The sequence below is a fragment of the Salminus brasiliensis genome, chromosome 13 (genome assembly GCF_030463535.1).
Source record: "Salminus brasiliensis chromosome 13, fSalBra1.hap2, whole genome shotgun sequence".
NCBI classification, from domain to species: Eukaryota; Metazoa; Chordata; class Actinopteri; order Characiformes; family Bryconidae; genus Salminus; species Salminus brasiliensis.
This window is the reverse complement of record NC_132890.1, coordinates 18,900,766-18,921,109: the sequence shown is the minus strand read 5'-3', so window position 1 is coordinate 18,921,109 and position 20,344 is coordinate 18,900,766. Positions and strand designations below refer to the sequence as shown.

The 20,344-nt window shown below is 39.7% G+C and overlaps 1 protein-coding gene across 2 annotated transcripts in view; it reads right to left on the bottom strand.

The window, feature by feature from the left end:
* rasgrf1 (Ras protein specific guanine nucleotide releasing factor 1) overlaps nucleotides 1–15,038 on the bottom strand; it is a 64,248-nt gene extending 49,210 nt beyond the window's left edge. The window contains exon 1 of one of the 2 annotated variants that reach the window (XM_072694625.1): nucleotides 14,366–15,038. In XM_072694625.1, coding sequence (XP_072550726.1) covers nucleotides 14,366–14,641 — 276 coding nt within the window. In that variant the 5' untranslated portion in view covers nucleotides 14,642–15,038. The remainder of the gene's footprint in view (nucleotides 1–14,365) is intronic. The other variant, XM_072694624.1, reaches the window with a different exon arrangement.
* Between the last annotated feature and the right edge of the window lie 5,306 nt (nucleotides 15,039–20,344).

Here is a 20,344-nt window from a genome sequence, read left to right as displayed (position 1 = left end):
GAGTGTTGGTGTTATTTGTTTGGAGACGGGACTGGTTATGGCGGTAAGCTGATGGATGCAGAAGCTCCTTTTTTATGTGCTTCTCTTTTAAACCCCAAATCATGATTCTACACCATTTTATATTCACACAAAAAAGATATGGAAGGGCTTCTGATGGAAATGAGGGGAAAACAAAGAAGAAACACAGTAAAAGATGACGTCAGTAGCGGTAATGCCTCAGAGCTAGAGAAAGCTTCAGGCTGTCCCTGGTCGGTGTTAACCGACCCAGCCAGCCTGGAGAAAATACTTGAGCTAAGAGTTCAACCAGGATAACAGTCTGCAATTGCATGAGTGTTGATTATGACCCAGCACATACTGTACCTGGGACTGTTGCTGGCAAACCTGTCTGTGGAGAGAGTTGTGAAGCTCCAAAGGTGTCTGATTGCGTTTCGGAGGGACAGCACGATCCCATTCCGCATGTATCTAAGTCTATTGGGAATGATGACCTCAGATATAGACGTTATCCCGCTGGGGCATGTATTCATGAAGGATTTTCAGCGCTGGGTGGCCTCGCTCAGGCTGGACCCGTTGCGTCACGCGCTGGAGAGTTAAAGTCACTCAGATGGCGGTGTTGTCTCTGTATCAGTGGAAGCAATTGCGCTTTCTCACACAGGGTGTCCCTATGGGCATGGTGCATGCCAGACGGGTTGTGACGACGGAAGCGTTGCTGTCTGGTTGGGGGGGCACCTGCGAAGGCAGAACAGTGAATCGCAGGTAGAGTCACCATCATCAATCTCTTCACATAAATTGTTTGGGGATGCTGACGGTTCATCTGACGCCGGCACATTTTCTCCCCTATTTAAAGGGCTAACACGTCCTCGTAAGAACGGACAATACGGCAGTAGTGGAGTGTGTCAACCGACAAAGGGGTCCCGCCGGTTACACACTCCGGCACACAGACTGATTTTGTGGAGCAGTGTGCACTTTTAATCCCTGAGGGTGAAACATGTTCCGGGAATGCTGAACAGGTTGGTGGAGGTGCTGTCAAAGGGCATCCCCCTAAATAGGGAATGGGCACTCAACAGTGCAATCACAGTGCAGCATTACGGAGCGTTACATTCAACAGATTTGGGAGTGGATCTTTTTGGATCGAGAGAGAATGCGCAATGCCCTCTGTTTTACTCGCTGCACAACCAGAGTCGTGGCAACCCCTGATCCTTCCCCCTGCACAGAGATTTACTAATGCAAGCAAGGGGAGAAATATTTCATCCACCTCCAGAGCGTCTGGCTCTATGGGCTTAGCCTGTGAGTGGTTTAAAAGGAGCACAACAGTCTCAATCTCGAATGAAGCCTTCTCCATGGTTAAAGTGTGCCTAGCAGCTATTGCTCCATGTGGGCTTTTAAGGGAAACCGGCGGGACAGCACCCCTTAGTGTGCCGTTTTATGAAGGGAGCGCAGCGGTTATTACCTGTCTACAAGGCCGCCTCCGTCTTGGGATCTGTCTTTGGTGCTTAAGGCTATGTCGACTGCACCATTTGAACCACTGGACTGGGTGGATTTAAAGACGTTGTCTTTCAAGACGGCACTTTTATTGGCCTCGGCTAAACACGTGAGATACATGCATTCTCTGTCCACTCCTCACACATTTCGCAGGGGGACTCTAAGGTGGACTTACGTCCAAACCCTGCTTTTTCCCCCGAAGTTATTCAGTCCTGTCTCCCTCTGGAGCTTCAGGCGTTTTATCCTCCACCTTTCACCTCGCAAGGCCAACTACAGCTAAACGTGGTATGTCCTATGCAGGCGCTTTGCATTTATGTGGATAAAACAAAACACATGAGGAAGAGTAATCAGCATTTTGTGTCTTTGTCTTAGTCATACATGGGAAAAGTGATTACTAAACAAAGACTTTCACACTGGATTCCAGAGGCGATCGCCTTGGTGTACTCCAGTGAGGGGCTAGTGTTTCCTTCAGGCATCCATGCACACTCAATGAGAGGCGTGGCAACCTCTTTGGCTGTCTTTAGGGGGCACTCCATTCAGGATGTTTGCGCAGCGGCCGACCGAATGTGAACTATAAAGACAGACTGCAAGTATTCAGACGTTCACTGCACAAACAGTGAAACAAACCTAAGCAAAGTAGGTTGACGCTCTGTCTTCTTCGTGACTGTGGCTAGTAAATTACTATTAATATTGTTCATTAAAAGGGCTGTTGCCCCAAGGTAGTACACTTGTTAAAGTCTGAACTTGAAACAGTTCCCGATATGTTCAAAAAGACTGTAGGAGCACTATTTTGATATGTTACGACCAAGTTGCACAAATAGGCCATCTATTTGGGCCCTCGGCTCAATAGGCGAGAAAGAGACTAACCGCACTGAGCATAATTTCCAGCTGTAATAAATAACTGGAAGTCAAAGAGTTGAACACATTTAAAAATGAACAATCAGATTAAAATAATGACTTTTCATGTAAATTGAGTACTTTACCAAACTTAAAAAAGAAAAAGTTCATTTAGACCATCTCCAGGAAACTCACTTGACTAAAATAGAGCATGCTAAACTAGTATAATGTGTTCTCAGCATTGTATAAAACTGGTCACAGATGAGGAGTAGCCATTCTAATTTCTGAAATTAAAGATAAAGAAGGGAGATACATAATAATAAAAGGCAAAATAGAAGGTACACTTATTACTTCTCAATGTTTATGCCCCACCAGGGAGCATGTATTCTTCTTCAAAAAAATTAACATGATGGTAAAAGGTAATTTGCCATAAATTTAATTAAATCCAAATAACTGGCTATTATAAGAAACTATATACACACATGGACAAAATTGTTGGTACCCCTGGGTTAATGAAAAGAAAAAAAACACAATGGTCACAGAAATAGCTTGAATCTAACAAAAGTAATAATAAATAATCTGACACTGGGCAGCACATTTCTTTTTAGAATCCCTTGATAGTCTTGAGATTTCATTGTACCCTGCACAGATTCAAGACACCCTGGGTCAAATGTAGCAAAGCAGCCTCAGACCATAATAGAGCCTCCTCCATGTTTCACAGTAGGGACAGTGTTCTTTTCTTGACATGCTTTATTTTTTTCTGTCTGTGAACATAGAACTCAAACAACGACGGATGGTGCAATCTGTCACAGATTTTCCTTGAGCTTGAAGTTCACCTTTAATCTCTTTAGAAGTGGGCTGGGCTCTTTTGTGATCATTCATATTATCCATCTCTTTGATTTGTCATCAATTTTCCTCCTGCGGCCACGTCCAGGGAGGTTGGCTACAGTCCCATGGATCTTAAATATCTGAATAATATGTGCAACTGTAGTCGCAAGAACATCAAGCTGCTTGAATATTGTCTTATAACATTTACCTTTAACATGCTTGTCTATAATTTTCTTTCTAATCTCCTGAGACAACTCTTTCCTTCACTTCCTCTGGTCCATGTTGAGTGCAGTACACACCAAGTCACCGAACAGCACAGTGACTACCTGTAGCCCAATATATAGGCCCACTGACTGATTACAAGATTGTAGACACCTGTGAGGCTAATTAGTGGACACACCTTGACAAAGGTAGAATTTTTATTTATTATTACTTTTGTCAGATTCAAGTTGTTTCTGTGACCATTGTGGATTTTTCTTTCATTTTGTTTCCAACAATTTTGTCCATGTGTGTACACAGACAAACATAATCTCAAAGTATCTCATCTATCACTCTAGAACCCATCCATCAACAAAATCCAAAATTAGTTCTTGACAGCAGACATTACTGAAGCAGAACTACATAAGGCCATTAGCAGACTTATGATCAATAAATCACCAGGTTCAGATGGATTTAGTTCAGGTACAAAATGTTTACCAACAGCTTACTCCAAGCTTGTTGATGGAATGTAGTTATGCACTAAAACAATAAGACATTCCACCATTGTGGCGAGAATCAATAATTTCAGTGATACCAAAGGACGAAAAAGATAAATCTGAATGTGCCTCATATAGACCTACTTTGGTATTGAATATAGATTATAAATTCTAAACCTCACAAATGTTCTTCCAGACCTTACTAGACTGGATCAAGCAGGCCTTATTTGAGATAAACAGACTCAAGATAATATTAGACTCTCCACATTATAAAACAAATTCAAGATAATAGAGGCTGTAATGGTGCTTCATAAATTTGGGTTCCACAAATAGTTTATAAAAGCTATTTAAATCTTTTATGACAAACCTTTGGCAAAAACATTTATACTAGAGCGAGGCACAAGGCAAGACCCTTTTTACACTCTTTATCAAATCTCTAAGTCAATGGATTCGACAGAACAAAGATATTAAAGGCATTAATATTAAATGAGTTGAGCACAAAATAGCACTGTTTGTTGAGATTCTGATTTTGCACTTATCAGACCCATCAGCCTCTTTCCTTGATCTTATGAGACCACTTAAAAATGTTGGATCTTTTTTGGGCTTTAAATTAAACATGCATAAAACACAAGTAATTACTTATAACTACAATTTAGATTGAGAAGCAAAGCTACCTAGGAATTAATCTGCCCAAGGATATTAAAGATCTACTGTTAGTTAACTATGATCTAATAAATGTTAAAATCAAGGTAGATATAAGGAGATGGAATCTGATCTCCTCCCTGGATGTGGGTTCCAGAATAAAATCAATTAAACAAAACATATTACCATGGCTCCTCTATTTGATTCTATCCGTACCAGTGGAATTATCTACAAAAAATGTATGGAACGGGATACATTCATCTCTTTGTAGCTCAGATAAGACCTTTGATATGCTGGTGTAATCCACAATATAAGGCAAAAAGGAGGAATATAGAGACTATGTTATTAGGAGATATCCCAATCCAAGAAATGGTGGCAGATAAAAGGTTACTTATGAAATATGCAATTGAAAACCCAAGGGTAAAACTATCATTGAAAATTTAGAATAATATTATTATATTATATATAGGTATTATTAAATACAACATGCAGGATATGGAGAAAATACTAAGATGGTGCTCAGTTGATATGGAATTTCCTCCTAATACATTAGATTGTTTCAAAATGTGCATTAGTAAAGGTCTCTCTGCCTACTGTATTATGCTGGATTGGGGAATTTCCAAAGTTTCCAAGCCTTAACATATTACTATGGCCTAGAATCATTAATTTTTTAGATACCTCGGAATGGGACAATACTTTTACCAGAAAATAAAGTCAGCAACAATTATGGAACCTTATAATAATAATAATAATAATATTATTAAAATATTTATATCAGCATATAATTCATAGGCACTGAAGGATACAATCTTAATGTTATGTAAAGGACTTAGAAACTGAATCAGCAACAAGTAAAAATGCATTAACAAGAAATGGTTCATGTTAAGATGTTTTTATAATGGAAAAAATAACTTTCTGTCTAAAAATCCAAAATTATAGACACACACACACACACACACACACACACACACATATATATATCTTTTTACCCTAAAATAATATAGGGTAAAAATACACATACAACACATTTAATACTTGGACACTTTTAGTAGCCTTTAACAAGCTTCTTGCAGAATTCTGATTAAATATTTAACCACAATTAGCTGATTTACTGTCATGGACCCGCTTTTTAAGGTCCACATATTTTGTACAGGGTTATGGTCCATTATGGTTATGGGTTATTACCCCAATCCAATCAATTCCACAATGACTATTAATGTGTGTTTGGGGTCATTGCCCTGTTGGAACACCACATTGAGTCCAAGTTTTACTCATCTAGCTAATGGTTTAAGGTTACACTGAGGAATTCTGAGATAATTTTCATTATCCCAGCATGACAATATCACCACCATGCTTAAGTTGTTACAGTATTCTTGGGGTTAAATACCTCATGTCTAGTCCCCAAACATATCTCTGGTCATTGTGGCAAAACAACTTATGTGACAGTGACACTGGTGTCACATCAGCTACCAGTTCATTTGAGGCCTGTACATAGGTGGATCTTTGGATTGTTTCTGACCATCCAAACTGATTTGTTCTTTAGAAATAGCTCCAAGATACATTTCTGACTTGTCAATACATGATAATTTTTCTCAGATCTGCACTATACTAATGTATTGTGTGTTGGTCGTTCCAATGAGTACGCTCAACCAACCCTTTTTACATTTAACACACAAATGTGGCAAGAAATGAAATAAAAAGCTAATTTTTCCTATCCAAGTCATTTCTCTTGGTCCATTTAGTATTCCATTTTAACACTTTGTGAAGAACAACTGCCAAATTCAGGTTTTTTTGCATGACTGCAAGGTAATGCTTATACAGAGCCATCTGTAAGACATGCAGCATCTGGTAGATTAGGGGTCCAAGCTAGCTGTTCTCATCACCCTTATGTAAACACATTATTAGATTAGACACTCCCAGATTCTCAGTCTGTTGGGATTCTAGATTGACGTCATCCTCATTTTTGCCAACACATGACAGAATCTGTATGTTTGTTGGTGTAGAACACTTAAGCCAAGTGACTGACTGACATTAAATTAACGTTAAGAAGTGCTGACATTTTCTTTATCTCAAAGCAGTGATATTTGATCAATGTCTTCCACTGAAAGACTCTTATACACAACATTACCCTGGGGTCAAAAGTTCAAAATGACAAGACAAGGTAATGATATTAACAAAAACTAGATTACTTCTACAAAGACACTAGAATTGTTACAAAACTAGGAACTGGCAACATAGTAAAAACAAGTATGAATTACATAAATCAAAATAGTATTTTTGATTTTGCTGATGTATTTACCAACAAGGCCCAACTCAAGTCTCAAAAAAAAAAAAAAAAAAAAAAAAAAAAAAAAAAATCACAAAACACATCCATGAAAATGACATCACGAATGCCACATATTACAAATGTGGTGCATTATACATTATACAAAACCAGAAACCCTTTTATAAAAATTACAACACATGGGCTCCATTTAAAAATGCAGCAAATTCAAAGATGCAATACAAATTCTGTAAATGAATGCAAGATCTGAACATCTTAGATAGCCTTTTTTGTTACTTTCTGCTTTGATTCAGAGCCAGTATACAAATAATTTGCAGCTTGGACATCTTTCATTGGCTGATGATCTTTTAGAAGCAAGTGAAAATCTGCCCTCAAAGTCACTTACACTGTCTCTTCAGAGTATTGAGGGGTAACTTCCCTGAGCCAGAGATAGCTCATAGTCCCAAGAACTGTGCTATAAACCAAGCTGGAGGCATGGTGCATTACATAACTGTATGCTACCTGTTACCTAGCAACACCCTAATGCACTAGTGGCTAAGGCACTCTATGAACTTCCCCTCTCTCTCTCCATTTTAGAAAGGCAAACCTCAGCACTGAATCCCCAACAACCTCCATTTCTGCTGCCATGCTTCAGAACTGTCAAAACCATTGCGTTATTGCAGGATAAGCTTTTGAATAAGGTAATATATAATTTAAACAATTTTGATATGATTGGAAGAAAAAGTACAATACTGTGCAAAATGTTAGAGATCACCTGTTTATTTTCTAGGTGGCCATTACATAATTTTGACAAGATAGGAATCTAGATATAGAATTATCCTCCTGTATAAGGAAAAGAAAAGTTAAAGGAAAATAGAGTAGTTTGAGTGATTACAAGACACAAAGAAAATACTCTCCTAACAATGGAGGCTTTATTATTATAGCATTTATTATATTATGGTCTGCATTATAGCTGTATTACTTTATTCATTATCCAACTGTAACTCAGGTTATTGTGTACCATTAATAAATCCATCTGTGTGACCTTAAACCAACATGAAGTTTAGCTTACTGGTTTGCATTGTTTATTAACCTGTAGTTAAGGGCATACTACTATGCAAACTTTTAATAATGTTCTTTTCTGTATTCATATTTCAGACATGACTCAATTTAATCTTTTTGTAGTCAGACAAAATTAATCATTATAGTCTTTAACCTTTTTCTGTACCAGTAACCCTTGTAGGGCCAGGGTCCCGGAGTAGGGGTATGGAGAAAATTAAAAAAAAAAAAAATCTACACCACATAAACTGCTGTCAACAGTATCCATAGTTTTCATCTTTAAGAGAGAGAACAAAATTGAGGACCAGTTTTGCTTTAGATTTTAAAAATCCAGTTTCTTTCCATCCTTTAACAGAGAGAAGACCTCTCATCACTGTGGATCTGAGTAGATGTGGAGCTAATCAATGAGCTGCTACTGAGGAAAGGAAACCAAATCAAACTGTTGAAGTTGCTGGTGTTTAGATGATGTGTATATTTAATGTACATGTTTAAGATGACTTGAAACACAAGTAAGAATGCTTAGCAATCTAGCTTTACAACACAATGGAAGACCATGGATCACTAAAAAAGATGACTGCAGAAATCTTACTTAGGTGAAGAAAGCCCTCCTTATAACATCTACACTGCTCAAGAAGACTGTTGAAAAGGCTTAACATTGTTAAAGTCTACAATCAAGAGATGCATTTATATAGCTTAATATAGGAATTTATCTTTAAAATGTAAACCGCTGGTAACACTCAAGGCTGAATTATGGAGAAAGGAGAATGGCAAACAAGGGTTCAGGATCTAAAGCATACCATATCATCTGTTAAACATTATGAAAGCAATGTTACTGCATGAACATTTCAAGCTGCCAAAAAAAAAATAGGTCACTGGTGTTTACTAATGATATGACTGATCGCACCCTGTGTATAGAGCTATGCTGTCTGCTTAGATTCAGTCAAATGTTGCAAAACTAAGATGCTACTTTACAGTTGTAGTTTTAGTATAATTGTAGTTTGATAATGACCCAAAACATAATGTGAATGCTTGGCAATGCACTTTTGTCAGCAGGAACCTCAAAAAACTTCAACTAGTTCAAAAGGCTGCAGCCATGGTTCTTTGAAGATGGATTAAATGGTTCAGGTTCATTGTGTCTTGTTTAGTTAATGTGTTGCACCTGAGGCTGGGGGTACTTAAGGAGCTCGGATACTGAGCGCCTAGCCTGAGAGGTTCAGTACACTGATCACGGTTTGTTTAGGCCAGCTTCGTTTCTTGGTTCAGGTCCACTAGCGGACCGTCCAGATATTTTCAGATCTAGTGAGGTGCTTTCGCTCATTCCCTGTGCGGTTATCGTGCGTCCGTAGTTTCCTCCTTAGTCTCCCCAGGCACTGTCTGTAGGTTTTTGTTTGTATTTCCCCCGTTTCCCTACCCGGCTCAGACAGCGGTGTCTGGCCTAACCAGCCATGACAGTACCCCTGGTTAATGAAAGAAAAGCCCACAATGGTCACTGAAATAACTTGAATCTGACAAAAGTAATAATAAATAAAAATGCTATGAAAATCAACCAATGAAAATCAGACATTGCTTTTCAACCATGCTTCAACAGAATTATTTTAAAAAATAAACTCATTAAACATGCCTGGACAATTTTGTCCATGTGTGTACAAAGCCCTACATGGCCTCGGTCCTGAGTGCCTGTGAGATCTTATTACATATTATGAACCATCAAGAATACTTAGATCTCAGGGTGCCGGCTTCTTAGTAGATCCCAAAATTCAGAAAACCTCAGCAGTTATTCCAACTCTGGAATAACATTTCAGATAATGTTTGGGACTCAGACACAGTCTCAATCTTTAAATTTAGACTGAAAATTCATCTGTTTAGTTTAGCTTTTGGTAATTAATGTTTTCCCTTAGATGAAGATTGTAGGTCTAGGGGTTCATGGACACAAGGAATTGTGATATACTGAGATGCTGGAGCTGTCATCTCACTGCTTGCACACGATCACTCAGGTTTTTGGACAGTGGAGCAGATGGACGCTAGCATTTCAGGGTGCTCCCGTGTCTAGGTCACCTTCTGGCTCTTTCCTTTTAATTAGGCTGTTATAGTGAGAGTCAGAGTCTAAGTCATCAGACACACTCTGATACTGCTCAACTGTTCTGTTCTCTTTAAATCTATTCAGAACTAACTCTGTTTTTTTACCTTCTCTGAGTAAATGGTCACCCACTCATCCGACCTGCTGGAATACTGCCCGCTGGGGTCCGTTCTACCTGCGTCAGACCAGCTGCCACCTACCAGTCCGACCAGCAGGCGCGATACACCCCCCCTCCCCACCCCCACCCATGCCAGACCAGCGGCACACCCTCCTACCACTGCTGTCTGCCTAATGACAATGTTAAAACCTAAATGGACTCAAGATGGACTAAAGATGCCATTATTAATATTACTACTAGTAACCATCATTACTCTCAGTACTCTTACCATCACTGCCACAACTATATTAAGTTATACTACACCATGATTATTATATTATGAATATGTTTGGTGACTTTTTGTCAATAGTTCTAACCAGAGGAGAATGGGTCCCCCTTGTATGTCTTGGTTCCTCCCAGGAATTCGTCCTCCAGCTCTGAGGGAGTTTTCCTTGCCACTGTCGCTGTTGGCTTGCTCACTGGGGGTCTTCAATTTTCATGTGTTTTTATGGGGGTTTTTTTAATGGTATTTTACTAATTACTGAACAACAGTTGTAAAATGTGCTATACACATACATTTGATCTGATTTGATATTAAAAGTACCTAAAAAAGGTACTATTAAAAAAAATGCTTGTCCATTTTATTTTGAGCTTGTGGAAATGAAGGGGTTATGTAAAAATGGTCAGATCTGACTGCATGCACTAACATGAAATTGTAGGCAGATGCCAATATTCAATATTTTTCATGGACAATTTTGCTGATCTAAAAGGACGATTTACACAAAAGAGTGTCACACATAAGCCTCACAGAACCCAGATATCACAGCAACAAAGATTCTGTTGTTTTGTAAACTCATATTTTCTTGTATTGTTATAATGTAATCAGGTTTTTGTGGCCTACCATGAGGTGATCTGAATCTATGATAATGTTGTAATTGATTTATGGTACATCAATGTACTATTGTCACAGTTTGTATTGTGTTAAATATTTTAATTGTATTAGATTGCTTCTGAATAAATCTGAAAATATCATAAAATCAAATATCATAAGCAGTGTGCTATTCTAGATTTAACAGTGGTGGTACATATATATGAATTAAGGTGTTTCTGCAGGGAATCTTGGTTTGCCAGTTGTATCATTTAGATGAGCAAACATTTATTCTTTTTTGTTGCCATTTAGAGCCACACATTCTTTTACAAATGTTTGTAAAAGCTGATTAGGCTAGGTTCTGGCCATGTACTGTATTTTTGTTTCATACAAAGACCAAATTGCATTTCTTTACTAAATGCAAATCTTTACCTACAGTACCATGCATTGCTTGTCTTTGTGTACATCACAAGTCATTACAGTGGTTTTAGATGTGGTTTATTATGGATTATTTCCATAACATTAGTTATTAATATACAGAAATTTAGCCACAAGATATTTTGTATGTCTTGGTGGGCACTACTGGATTTAAAGTTGACTTTACCATTGTCTAGTCCTTGTAAAGAAGTACTGCCAGTGGAATAGGACTCTCTGGAGTAGATAAACATGAACCCATTGGCACTACTTCTAATGTCAGGTGTGGGATAGAGGTATACTAGGCCACCCAGCATTAAGCTGTGGAGTAGTGAAACTGTGTTCTTCAGACTGTAAAGTCTGTCTACAGTTTTATTCACACAACATTAGATACATGGTGCCTGTAGTTACCTAGGTATACAGAATAACGGTTTTATGTTTACAGAATTATAGATTTAGGTTTCCTAAGGACTCAATAAAATGTTACAATTTCTTTGTGCATGCTGTTAAAGTTTCCTTTCTTCTTTTATTTCTGCTCCAGCTGAATTACTTGACTGACTTTCTCTTCACATAGTGTGTTTATAGCTTTCTACATCTGAGTAACCAGAGATGTTTTCTTGAAAAGGCAGCAGCCACCCAATCAACAACAGTCCACAAGCCACCACTACATATACCTCTTATCCTGCACACTAACATAATGCTTTTTTCACTACCAGTCTGTAAATCAACCCATGATACTGTGTACATTCATTTCTCTCTTCTGCTACTTCTGTTACCTCTTCTATCTTTTTGAACAATCCAAGCTGTAGCACTGGAAAAGATAATGAATTAACAAAAGCTTGTGTCTTTATATATGTCTCTTGTTCCTTTAAACCTTGTTACAAAAATGCAGTTCTTGCTCAAAGAGAGATGAGTGCTTTCTTATAAATGGGGCATGACCCCTTGGAGGTACTGTGCTGAAGCAAATTTAGCACAAATAGCGTTAGTATTAATGAGGTAGGCGCATCGCAGTGCCTGACGCTGCTGAGCACACTGGCCTTCTTTTTCTAATTTAAATAGAAGTTGCCATAGGAACCATGTGCTCAAATGCAGATATATTAAAAAAAGAGACAATAAATGGAGGGTAGAACATCAAGTGAAAAAAGGTCAAAGCTAGCTGAAAATGAGCAGACATGAAAGATGACGGCCCTAAGATCAACTATGCCCAGATGTTAACCACTGACGAAACCTTTAGCATTAAAAGTTGTATATTACCCAGTGCAAATCACACTGCAGTGTGAACATGGACACAGAATTTCCATTTTTTCACCATGTAAGGCTTAACAATGTAGAGATTCCCACATTCACAGCCTTTCTGAAGTAACTCAACATAACAGAAGAATAACATACATCTAGCTGAGGTTGAATATGCAGATGAAGATGACATTCACAAAGGTTATATCCCTCAAGTCATCATTTCAAACGCTTAGATCTTATTATGTAAGCTACAATGTCTAGCTCTGTGCAGCCAGTTTTTATACGTCATCACATGGGCCAAAGAGATGGGTGTAAGGAACACAAGTGTTGGCATGGCTGACAAAATGAGACAGCAGTCGATCCAAGCATTTGCAGTTAGTGCTTCAATCTTTGCTGCAGGTTCTCATTAACCAGTGAGCAAAGTGAGCCCAACATCAGCTAAAACACCACATTTATATGTCCCTGCTTTGTTTATGAATTTACAGATTTGTTGTTGTGTCAGTTAAACAGAAATGTCATCAAATGTAACAAATTATGAAGCACAAGGAACTTATAGAAATTATAAAGCACGTCTTATATTTGCATGCGTTTTAAATGTAAGCGCTTTACAATACGCAGATGGCCAAAAAAATGTCATGTTCATCACATCTATAATTAATTGATATATTACATTTACCTTGACCACAATGTCAGTATTCCAAACAGTGTATGCAATGAATCACGAGCATGAATGCCATAATTACAATAATACTTCTGGTGTTAGTGTGAGCACAACGCTTTTCAATGTTGGCAAAGACAGTAAATCTGCTCTTTTGGAGGAAGGAAGCATTGGCGTGTGTATGCTGCTTTGTCAGCACAAGGACAGCTGTTCACAGGAAAGGCCTGGACTCACGTTGAATGGCAGTCCTCACAAACTCCTACGCACTGTCCACAACGAAAGATAAAATCTCAACGCACAGTGCAAAGGGACTGCTTCAGTCAACATACCAAAAACCGCAGGGTTAGCAGAATGAACCACTAGCGGCAGCCACCAAGAAATAGACTTACTGGAAAGAGTTACATTTAGTTCATATGTTTTTGACTGATGGGGGGGCGGGGGTTCTTGATAGAGAAATCTGCCGCGTATGGGTGTTTGAGGTTTTGAGATTTTAGTCTGAGGCTGAAAAAACACAACACTCCATGCTCTGGGTACGAATAAGGACAGACTGGGTTTTGCAACACTTCACCGCAAGAGGGTGACACTGGGTTTTTTGAAGTGTCTTCTATAGCGTAATTTTCTCTCCCGAGAGGAAAAAAAAACATCGATTTGACACTTCAAGGTTTGGGGCGAAACCATTATGGAAACGTGAAAACATGCTGAAGTGTTCCAACTGTGACAAAACAATATAGACAACGACAAAATAAAAAAATACTTGCAAAATTTCCGTTACGTGTTTTTAAACGATGCAATAAACAACAGCAATAGAGCTCCTGAATTCAGTTAGGCGTGGATAATTAATTCGTCAGCCAACGGACAGATTATGTAACGCAGCCTGCCCTACGTCGAGTTAGATGCTTTATTTGTATCAGTCTCTACAAGACCAACCGAATGGGAGCGATAAACATTTTAATCGTGAAATACCACAAATGTCTATTCGGTCACGTATACAACTGTTGCCTCTTGAGCAAACGCGTGCTTATCGTTTACAAATGCTTGGACGCAATGAAGCCACAAATGCGCAGCCAAAAACATCCAGCTTGCCGTTGCATATGTTTAGCCTTATTACGTTGCTGACAACGCCTGACCTACATCGTCAGAAGTCGACGACTGTTGCAGCTTGCACCAAGTTAGGGTAGGAAGTTGGCACTGCGCTTCGTGCCCTTAGCCTACCTGTTTTTCCATACACTCCTTAGCAGAGAGCGAGGGTTTGGGCGACGGCGACCTGTCACACACACAGCCCTCCAATAGGTACAGCCCCGATGGCCGAGAGCTCGACTCGCTCTCGAAGTAAAAGAGCATGTTCTGCAGCAGGGCGAACCACTTGGTATGCCATTTCGTGTTGTCCGAGCTCTTCTTACTTAGACAGCCTCGCCTCGTGCCGTCCTTCTTGGCCAGGAGACCCAGGTAGGTGACATGGCCGTCATTGAGGCGAATTCCCTTCTGCATTTTGCCGGCCGAAAAGCTGAATTGGGAATGGGGGACGAGGAAGGAACGAAAATGCTGGCTACCTCCCTTACATCTTCTTGAAGAGAAAGAGAAAGCTTCACCCCCTCTCCAAAAAACAGGCGACCACTTGCGTTGGTGTTTTAGAAGCGAAGCACGGCGCAGCGTGCCCGCGCATCAAGAAGAAGGGCAAAGCGCGCCGAGAGACAAGCGTTGTAAGCCTCGACCATCCTAAATGTATCCGGAGGCGCGTACTCAGACCGTTGCGAGACGACACCCGCCATAAAAAAAGCCTCGCCCCTGCAGCAGCGGGAGAACGAGGTGAACGTAGAGCGACAGTGCGTGAATGCTGCCTTCGAGTTGCTCTCACGTGAAATCGCTCCAGCATATGGGATGTAAAGAGATTGGCTGAGTCGTCACGTGATACACTCTGTCACTGTCTATCGTGGCGACTTCATTTCAGTACTTCGGACAGAGACAACTGCGTTTAGGCAGATGCAGATGAACTGGCAGGATTTGGTTGAGGCCAATCTGAAAGGCTTTGCTGAAATGGGAATTACTTTTCATAACCCTCATAAGTGTCTATAATAAAATAACATTTTAGCCGCAGTTCAACTCTATTGTAGTGAATAGCACTGCAATTGTCTTCTCTCATCAAACAATATTGATAATGGTAAAATAAAGATAAACCTATATAAAAAAAGAAAATGTTTCTTTGGGTACCGTTTTCCCTTAAAACCCCCTGCATGCACAAAAAATATTGTAGATTTTAGGCCAACACTTTTTTAATACTATCATTAAGCCATGTCTCAGGCTTTAGCCAACATATTGCATTTGTGTAATAACCTTCTGTTATGTGCCGTTTACAGACATTAAACTCTTCATACATTTGGTTCTTATCACCACAACTGTCAACAATTCTGTTAGTCATGTTTACATCTTAAATCTGTGGCTTAACCAGCTACTGAGGAGACCATCACTTTTTCACAGAGGGTGATTGTGTTGAATATTTTTTCTTAATACATACATATCATAATGTACAATGTATCCTTCATAAAGCCTTTTTGTCCCTTTTATAAGAATTATTTATTTATTAATATGCAATGTCGTACAGTGAAAATTGTAAAAAAGTCAGGAACTAAGATAAAGGCTTTTTAAGTCTTGCTATACCTTATGGGAACAGTGAGAACCTGTAATTATTGAAGTGCACTCCTTCTTACAAGCTTGTAGTAACTATTAAGCTTGCTACATCCCATTTGTTTTTAGTCCCCACCCCCACTTCATTTTAGGCAGGAGGCAGAGCTATCTTACTACTTTGAACATAGAACCTTTCCTTAATAAATACATAAAAACATGCATAGCCTCACATGATGGCTGTGTCACTGACAGTGACAAGGAAAAACCTTGAGACTAAAAATGGAAATGCACCCTCTTCTGGTTCACACCAGACAGCAAAACAAATCTAATTAAATAAAATTTGTGACAACTGATATTGTCATTAAGCAGCCTTACAGAAATCAGTAATAGGATAAGAGATCAACAAAACATAAAACTAAAAACTCCGGTGAGCAAGCCAAAGGCAACAGCGGCAAGGTAAAATTCCCTCAGAACTGGTCGAAGAAACCTTGGGATGAACCAAGACCCACAAGGGGAACCCATCCTCCTCTGGTCGAAACTACTTATAAATTATTGTACCATACCACCAAGACTGTTCTACTGCTCAGATGGGCTGTCAGCTGTCAGTCTTTTGGGTGGGCAGCTGGTCTGTCGCAGGTGCAGGGGAGCCCAGATTCCATCAGGTTAGGCTGGATAAGTGGGCAGTTATTAACTCAGAGAAGGTAAAGAGATAAAGAATATTAGTTCTGATTAGATTTATGTAGTACAGAGAACGTCAGGATCAGAGTGTGGCTAACAATCGGAGTATAACAGCCATCCATTTTCTGTACTGTTCACAAACCCGATTGTGTGCAAGTGGCAGGACGGCAACTCCAGCATCTCAGTTTACCACAATCACCACAATCACATTAATTACCAAAGGCTTAACTAAATGGATTTATAGTTTTTAGCCTAGACTTGAAAATTGAGACTGTTTGAGCCCTAAACATTTTCTGAAAGTTCATTCCAGAGTTTCAGAGCTTTATATGAAAAGGAATTGTGATGGTTCATAATTGGAAATGAGAGCTTGCAGGTACTCAGGAGCGAGGCTGTGTAGGGATTTGTATGTAAACAGTTAAATTTTATAATCATTCCAAAATTCAACTGGAAGCCAATGCAGTGCACTGATCGAACTGGGCTAATATGAACACATTTTCTAGTTTTAGTTAAGGAATGTGGCTGCAGCATTTTAAACTATGTTGAAGTTCACCGAGGTTCCTGCTGGAATAGCCTGACAATAGTGCATTGCAACAGTCTAGCCAATAGTCGAGCAATTGCAATAGTCTAGTACATTGTAATAGCTGTCCTAGTAATGTTAGATAACATTGTTGGTCAAATGATGGATCTAAACCAATCATGTTCTGATGGGGTCCCCTTTGTGAGTTCCTCCCAAGGTTTCTTATGATCACTTATAATTTAATTCACAATGACTGCTTTTGAGTTTAACAATCTTAGTTTGAGAAATCCAAACCTTAAGTCTAAGATTTGTCAAAAATAGAATGTGACAATTTAATACTGATTAAATTAAGATTCTATGTTCAGATTTAATTCTTAATATGGTTAAACCTAGGTGACTTGTCAAAGCAGCTCACAGATGGTTGGTTTAGCCTGTATATCTGCAGGCTGGTCCCAGCTCTGGATTGCAGGAGCTAATAACACTACTCTGCCGACTAACTAAAAGACTACGGACTATGCTGCAGGAAAGTAAGGCAGCACCTTCCCATGTGGGATGGAGACCATCCCTACAAACTTTAACCAACTGTCCAAAGTCCACTTTATTTTCTGAACACCACTTGGACATCCAGCAATTTAGCACTTGTCTGCTGTAAGCCAGTAACAGCAAACTGTTAATGCTGGTGCCCCTAAAGGACTAGCTACTTTCACATGTCAAACAACAGTCTCCAGAGTGCCTTTAACAGGTATCTCAGCAGGTGTGTTAGCAATGTAGCTAATTGCGGTTCCCTGTGTTAAATTTCTTGATTCAGACCTAGACATTCTGCCTCTACTACAACTCTTTCTCTCTCTGAATGCAATGGGTTTGAGCTATAAAAAAAATGAAATAGGCAGTAGATGTGGAAAGTCTGGCGTCATAAGCTTGTCATAAGCTTAAAGGCCCATTGCAAGACATCTTAATTGACAGCCAGAGGTAATTCCCCTGATAAAGAAGTCATTTGTTTCTTAACCAAAAATCTCAACTTTCCTGACAAGTTATTATACTGTATTTAAAAAAAAAACAAAACAAACAAACAAAAAAAAACAACAACAACAAAAAAAAAAACAATTGCCAGGTCACGCAATCCATGGACACCCCATGGTTTCTTTCATGCGGTCATGAAATTCCATGAATTCATTGATTTAGCCAGTCATGACAGACGGCTACTGCCAATTCAACAAAATTGCTAGGAGGCTTATGTGTTCACTAATGTAATGGAATTCATGGAATTTGATGACCGCATGAAAGAAACCATGGGGTGTCCATGGATTGCGTGACCGGGCAATAATTTTTTGTTGTTGTTGTTGCTGTTTTTTTTTTAAATACAGTATAATAACTTGTCAGGAAAGTTGAGATTTTTGGTTAAGAAACAGATGGCTTCTTTATCAGGGGAATTACCTCTGGCTGTCAATTAAGATGTCTTGCAATGGGCCTTTAAGCTTATGACAAGCTTATGATGCCAGACTTTCCACATCTACTGCCTATTTCATTTTTTTTATAGCTCAAACCCATTCCATCTTGCATCGCACAGTCCCTGCGAGTGTTCACTCGCAGGGACGGTGCGATGCAAGACTTTAATAAACAAAACAGGGGATAAACAGAAGAAAATGCAGCAATAACCCAGAGAATAATGATCAACCAAAATACAAAATGTGACACAGCAAACGGGGCCAAAACATGAAAGCCACCTGAGGCTGGAGGATAGCCAGGGAGCTAGGCGCGATAGGGAAAATAAAATAGGGAGGTATCAGTAAAAGTGCCAGTAAAAGAAACAAACGAAAACCCGCGCTCGTCATGCGCAACTAAACTTACACGACGTGGATCGGTGCCAGGGGATCAGTCGCCGAACCCTCGAGGCGACTCAGAAGCAACCAGAGTAGCAGTATGCGCATGAACGTGACGGACTCTCTCAGACGTCCTCGTGAAGATCTAACTCGACTTAGAATACATTAGACAAACGCCGCCACTCCAGGGCGGCTTAGGAACCGTAATTATTGGCAACGGGGAGTTTGCGTCAGCTCCCTAAGTACCCCAGCCTCAGGTGAACCAAATCATCAGAACAAACACACGTGATTAACCAAACCAATGAATGTAAATCGACACAGTCCGTGAAGCTTGACATGAACATGAATACTGAACAGGAAGTCCGTAAACCAGGAAATCAACTAAACATTACCTTAAATGTCCTTGAACTTGAAGCCTGTGGACCGCGGCTCGGGATTGCGGGGCGGGCGCGGCGACGCGGACCTGACACCGTCCATACAATCCACTATAACAATCATTGTACATTTTCAATAATATATTATAATAATAATAATATAATATATTAAATACAATTTCAAAAATTGTCCTGTGGGACTTTTTTTTTTTTACACATGGGAGTTTTGTTTAAGAGTGATGGGTGCATCAGGGTAAGTAGAAAGGTGGCTGAAGTGATGCACCCATTTCCTTACCCATTTTGTGAGGAACCAAGACTCACAAGGGGGACCCATCCTCCTCTGGTCAGAACTATTTAAACATTATTGATAAAAGTTACCAAACCATCTATACTGTTGAACTGCTCTGATCATAATCATAATATATTATTTATGGTGTAGATAGTTAATAGTGGTGATATTAATAGTGGCAGATAGTTAAGAGTCCATTTAGGTTTTAACATGGTCATTAGACAGGTAGCAGTGGTAGGAGGGTGTGCCGCTGGTCTGGTACGGGTGGTGATGGGTGGGGGGCCTGCTGGTCAGTGGGAAATCTTCCAGCAGGTCGGGCTGGGTGACCATTTACTCGGAGAAGGTAAAAAGAGAGAGTTAGTTCTGAGAGGATTTTATGGAGAGCAGAGAATGTTGAGCAGTATCAGAGTGTGTCTGACAACACCAGCAGGTCTGACTGTAACAGCCTAATTAAAAGGAGAGAGCCAGAAGATAACACAGACACGGGAGCGCTCTGAAACGCTAGCGTCCATCTGCTCCACCGTCCACAAACCTGAGTGATCGCGTGCAAGCAGCAAGACGACAGCTCCAGCATCTCAGTGTGCTACAATTCCCTGTGTCCATGAACCCCTGGACCTGCAACCTTTATCTATGGGTAAATATTAATTACCAAAAGCTAAACTAAACAAATGAGTTTTCAGCTTAGATATAAAGATTGAGACTGAGTCCCGAACATTATCTGGAAGGTTATTCCAGAGTTGGGGGGGCTTTATAAGAAAAGGCTCTTCCCCCTGCTGAGGTTTTCTGAATTTTGGGAACTACTAGGAAGCCAGCACCCTGAGATCTAAGTAATCTTGATGGTTCGTAATATGTAATAAGACCCGCAAGTACTCAGGAGCGAAGCCATGTAGG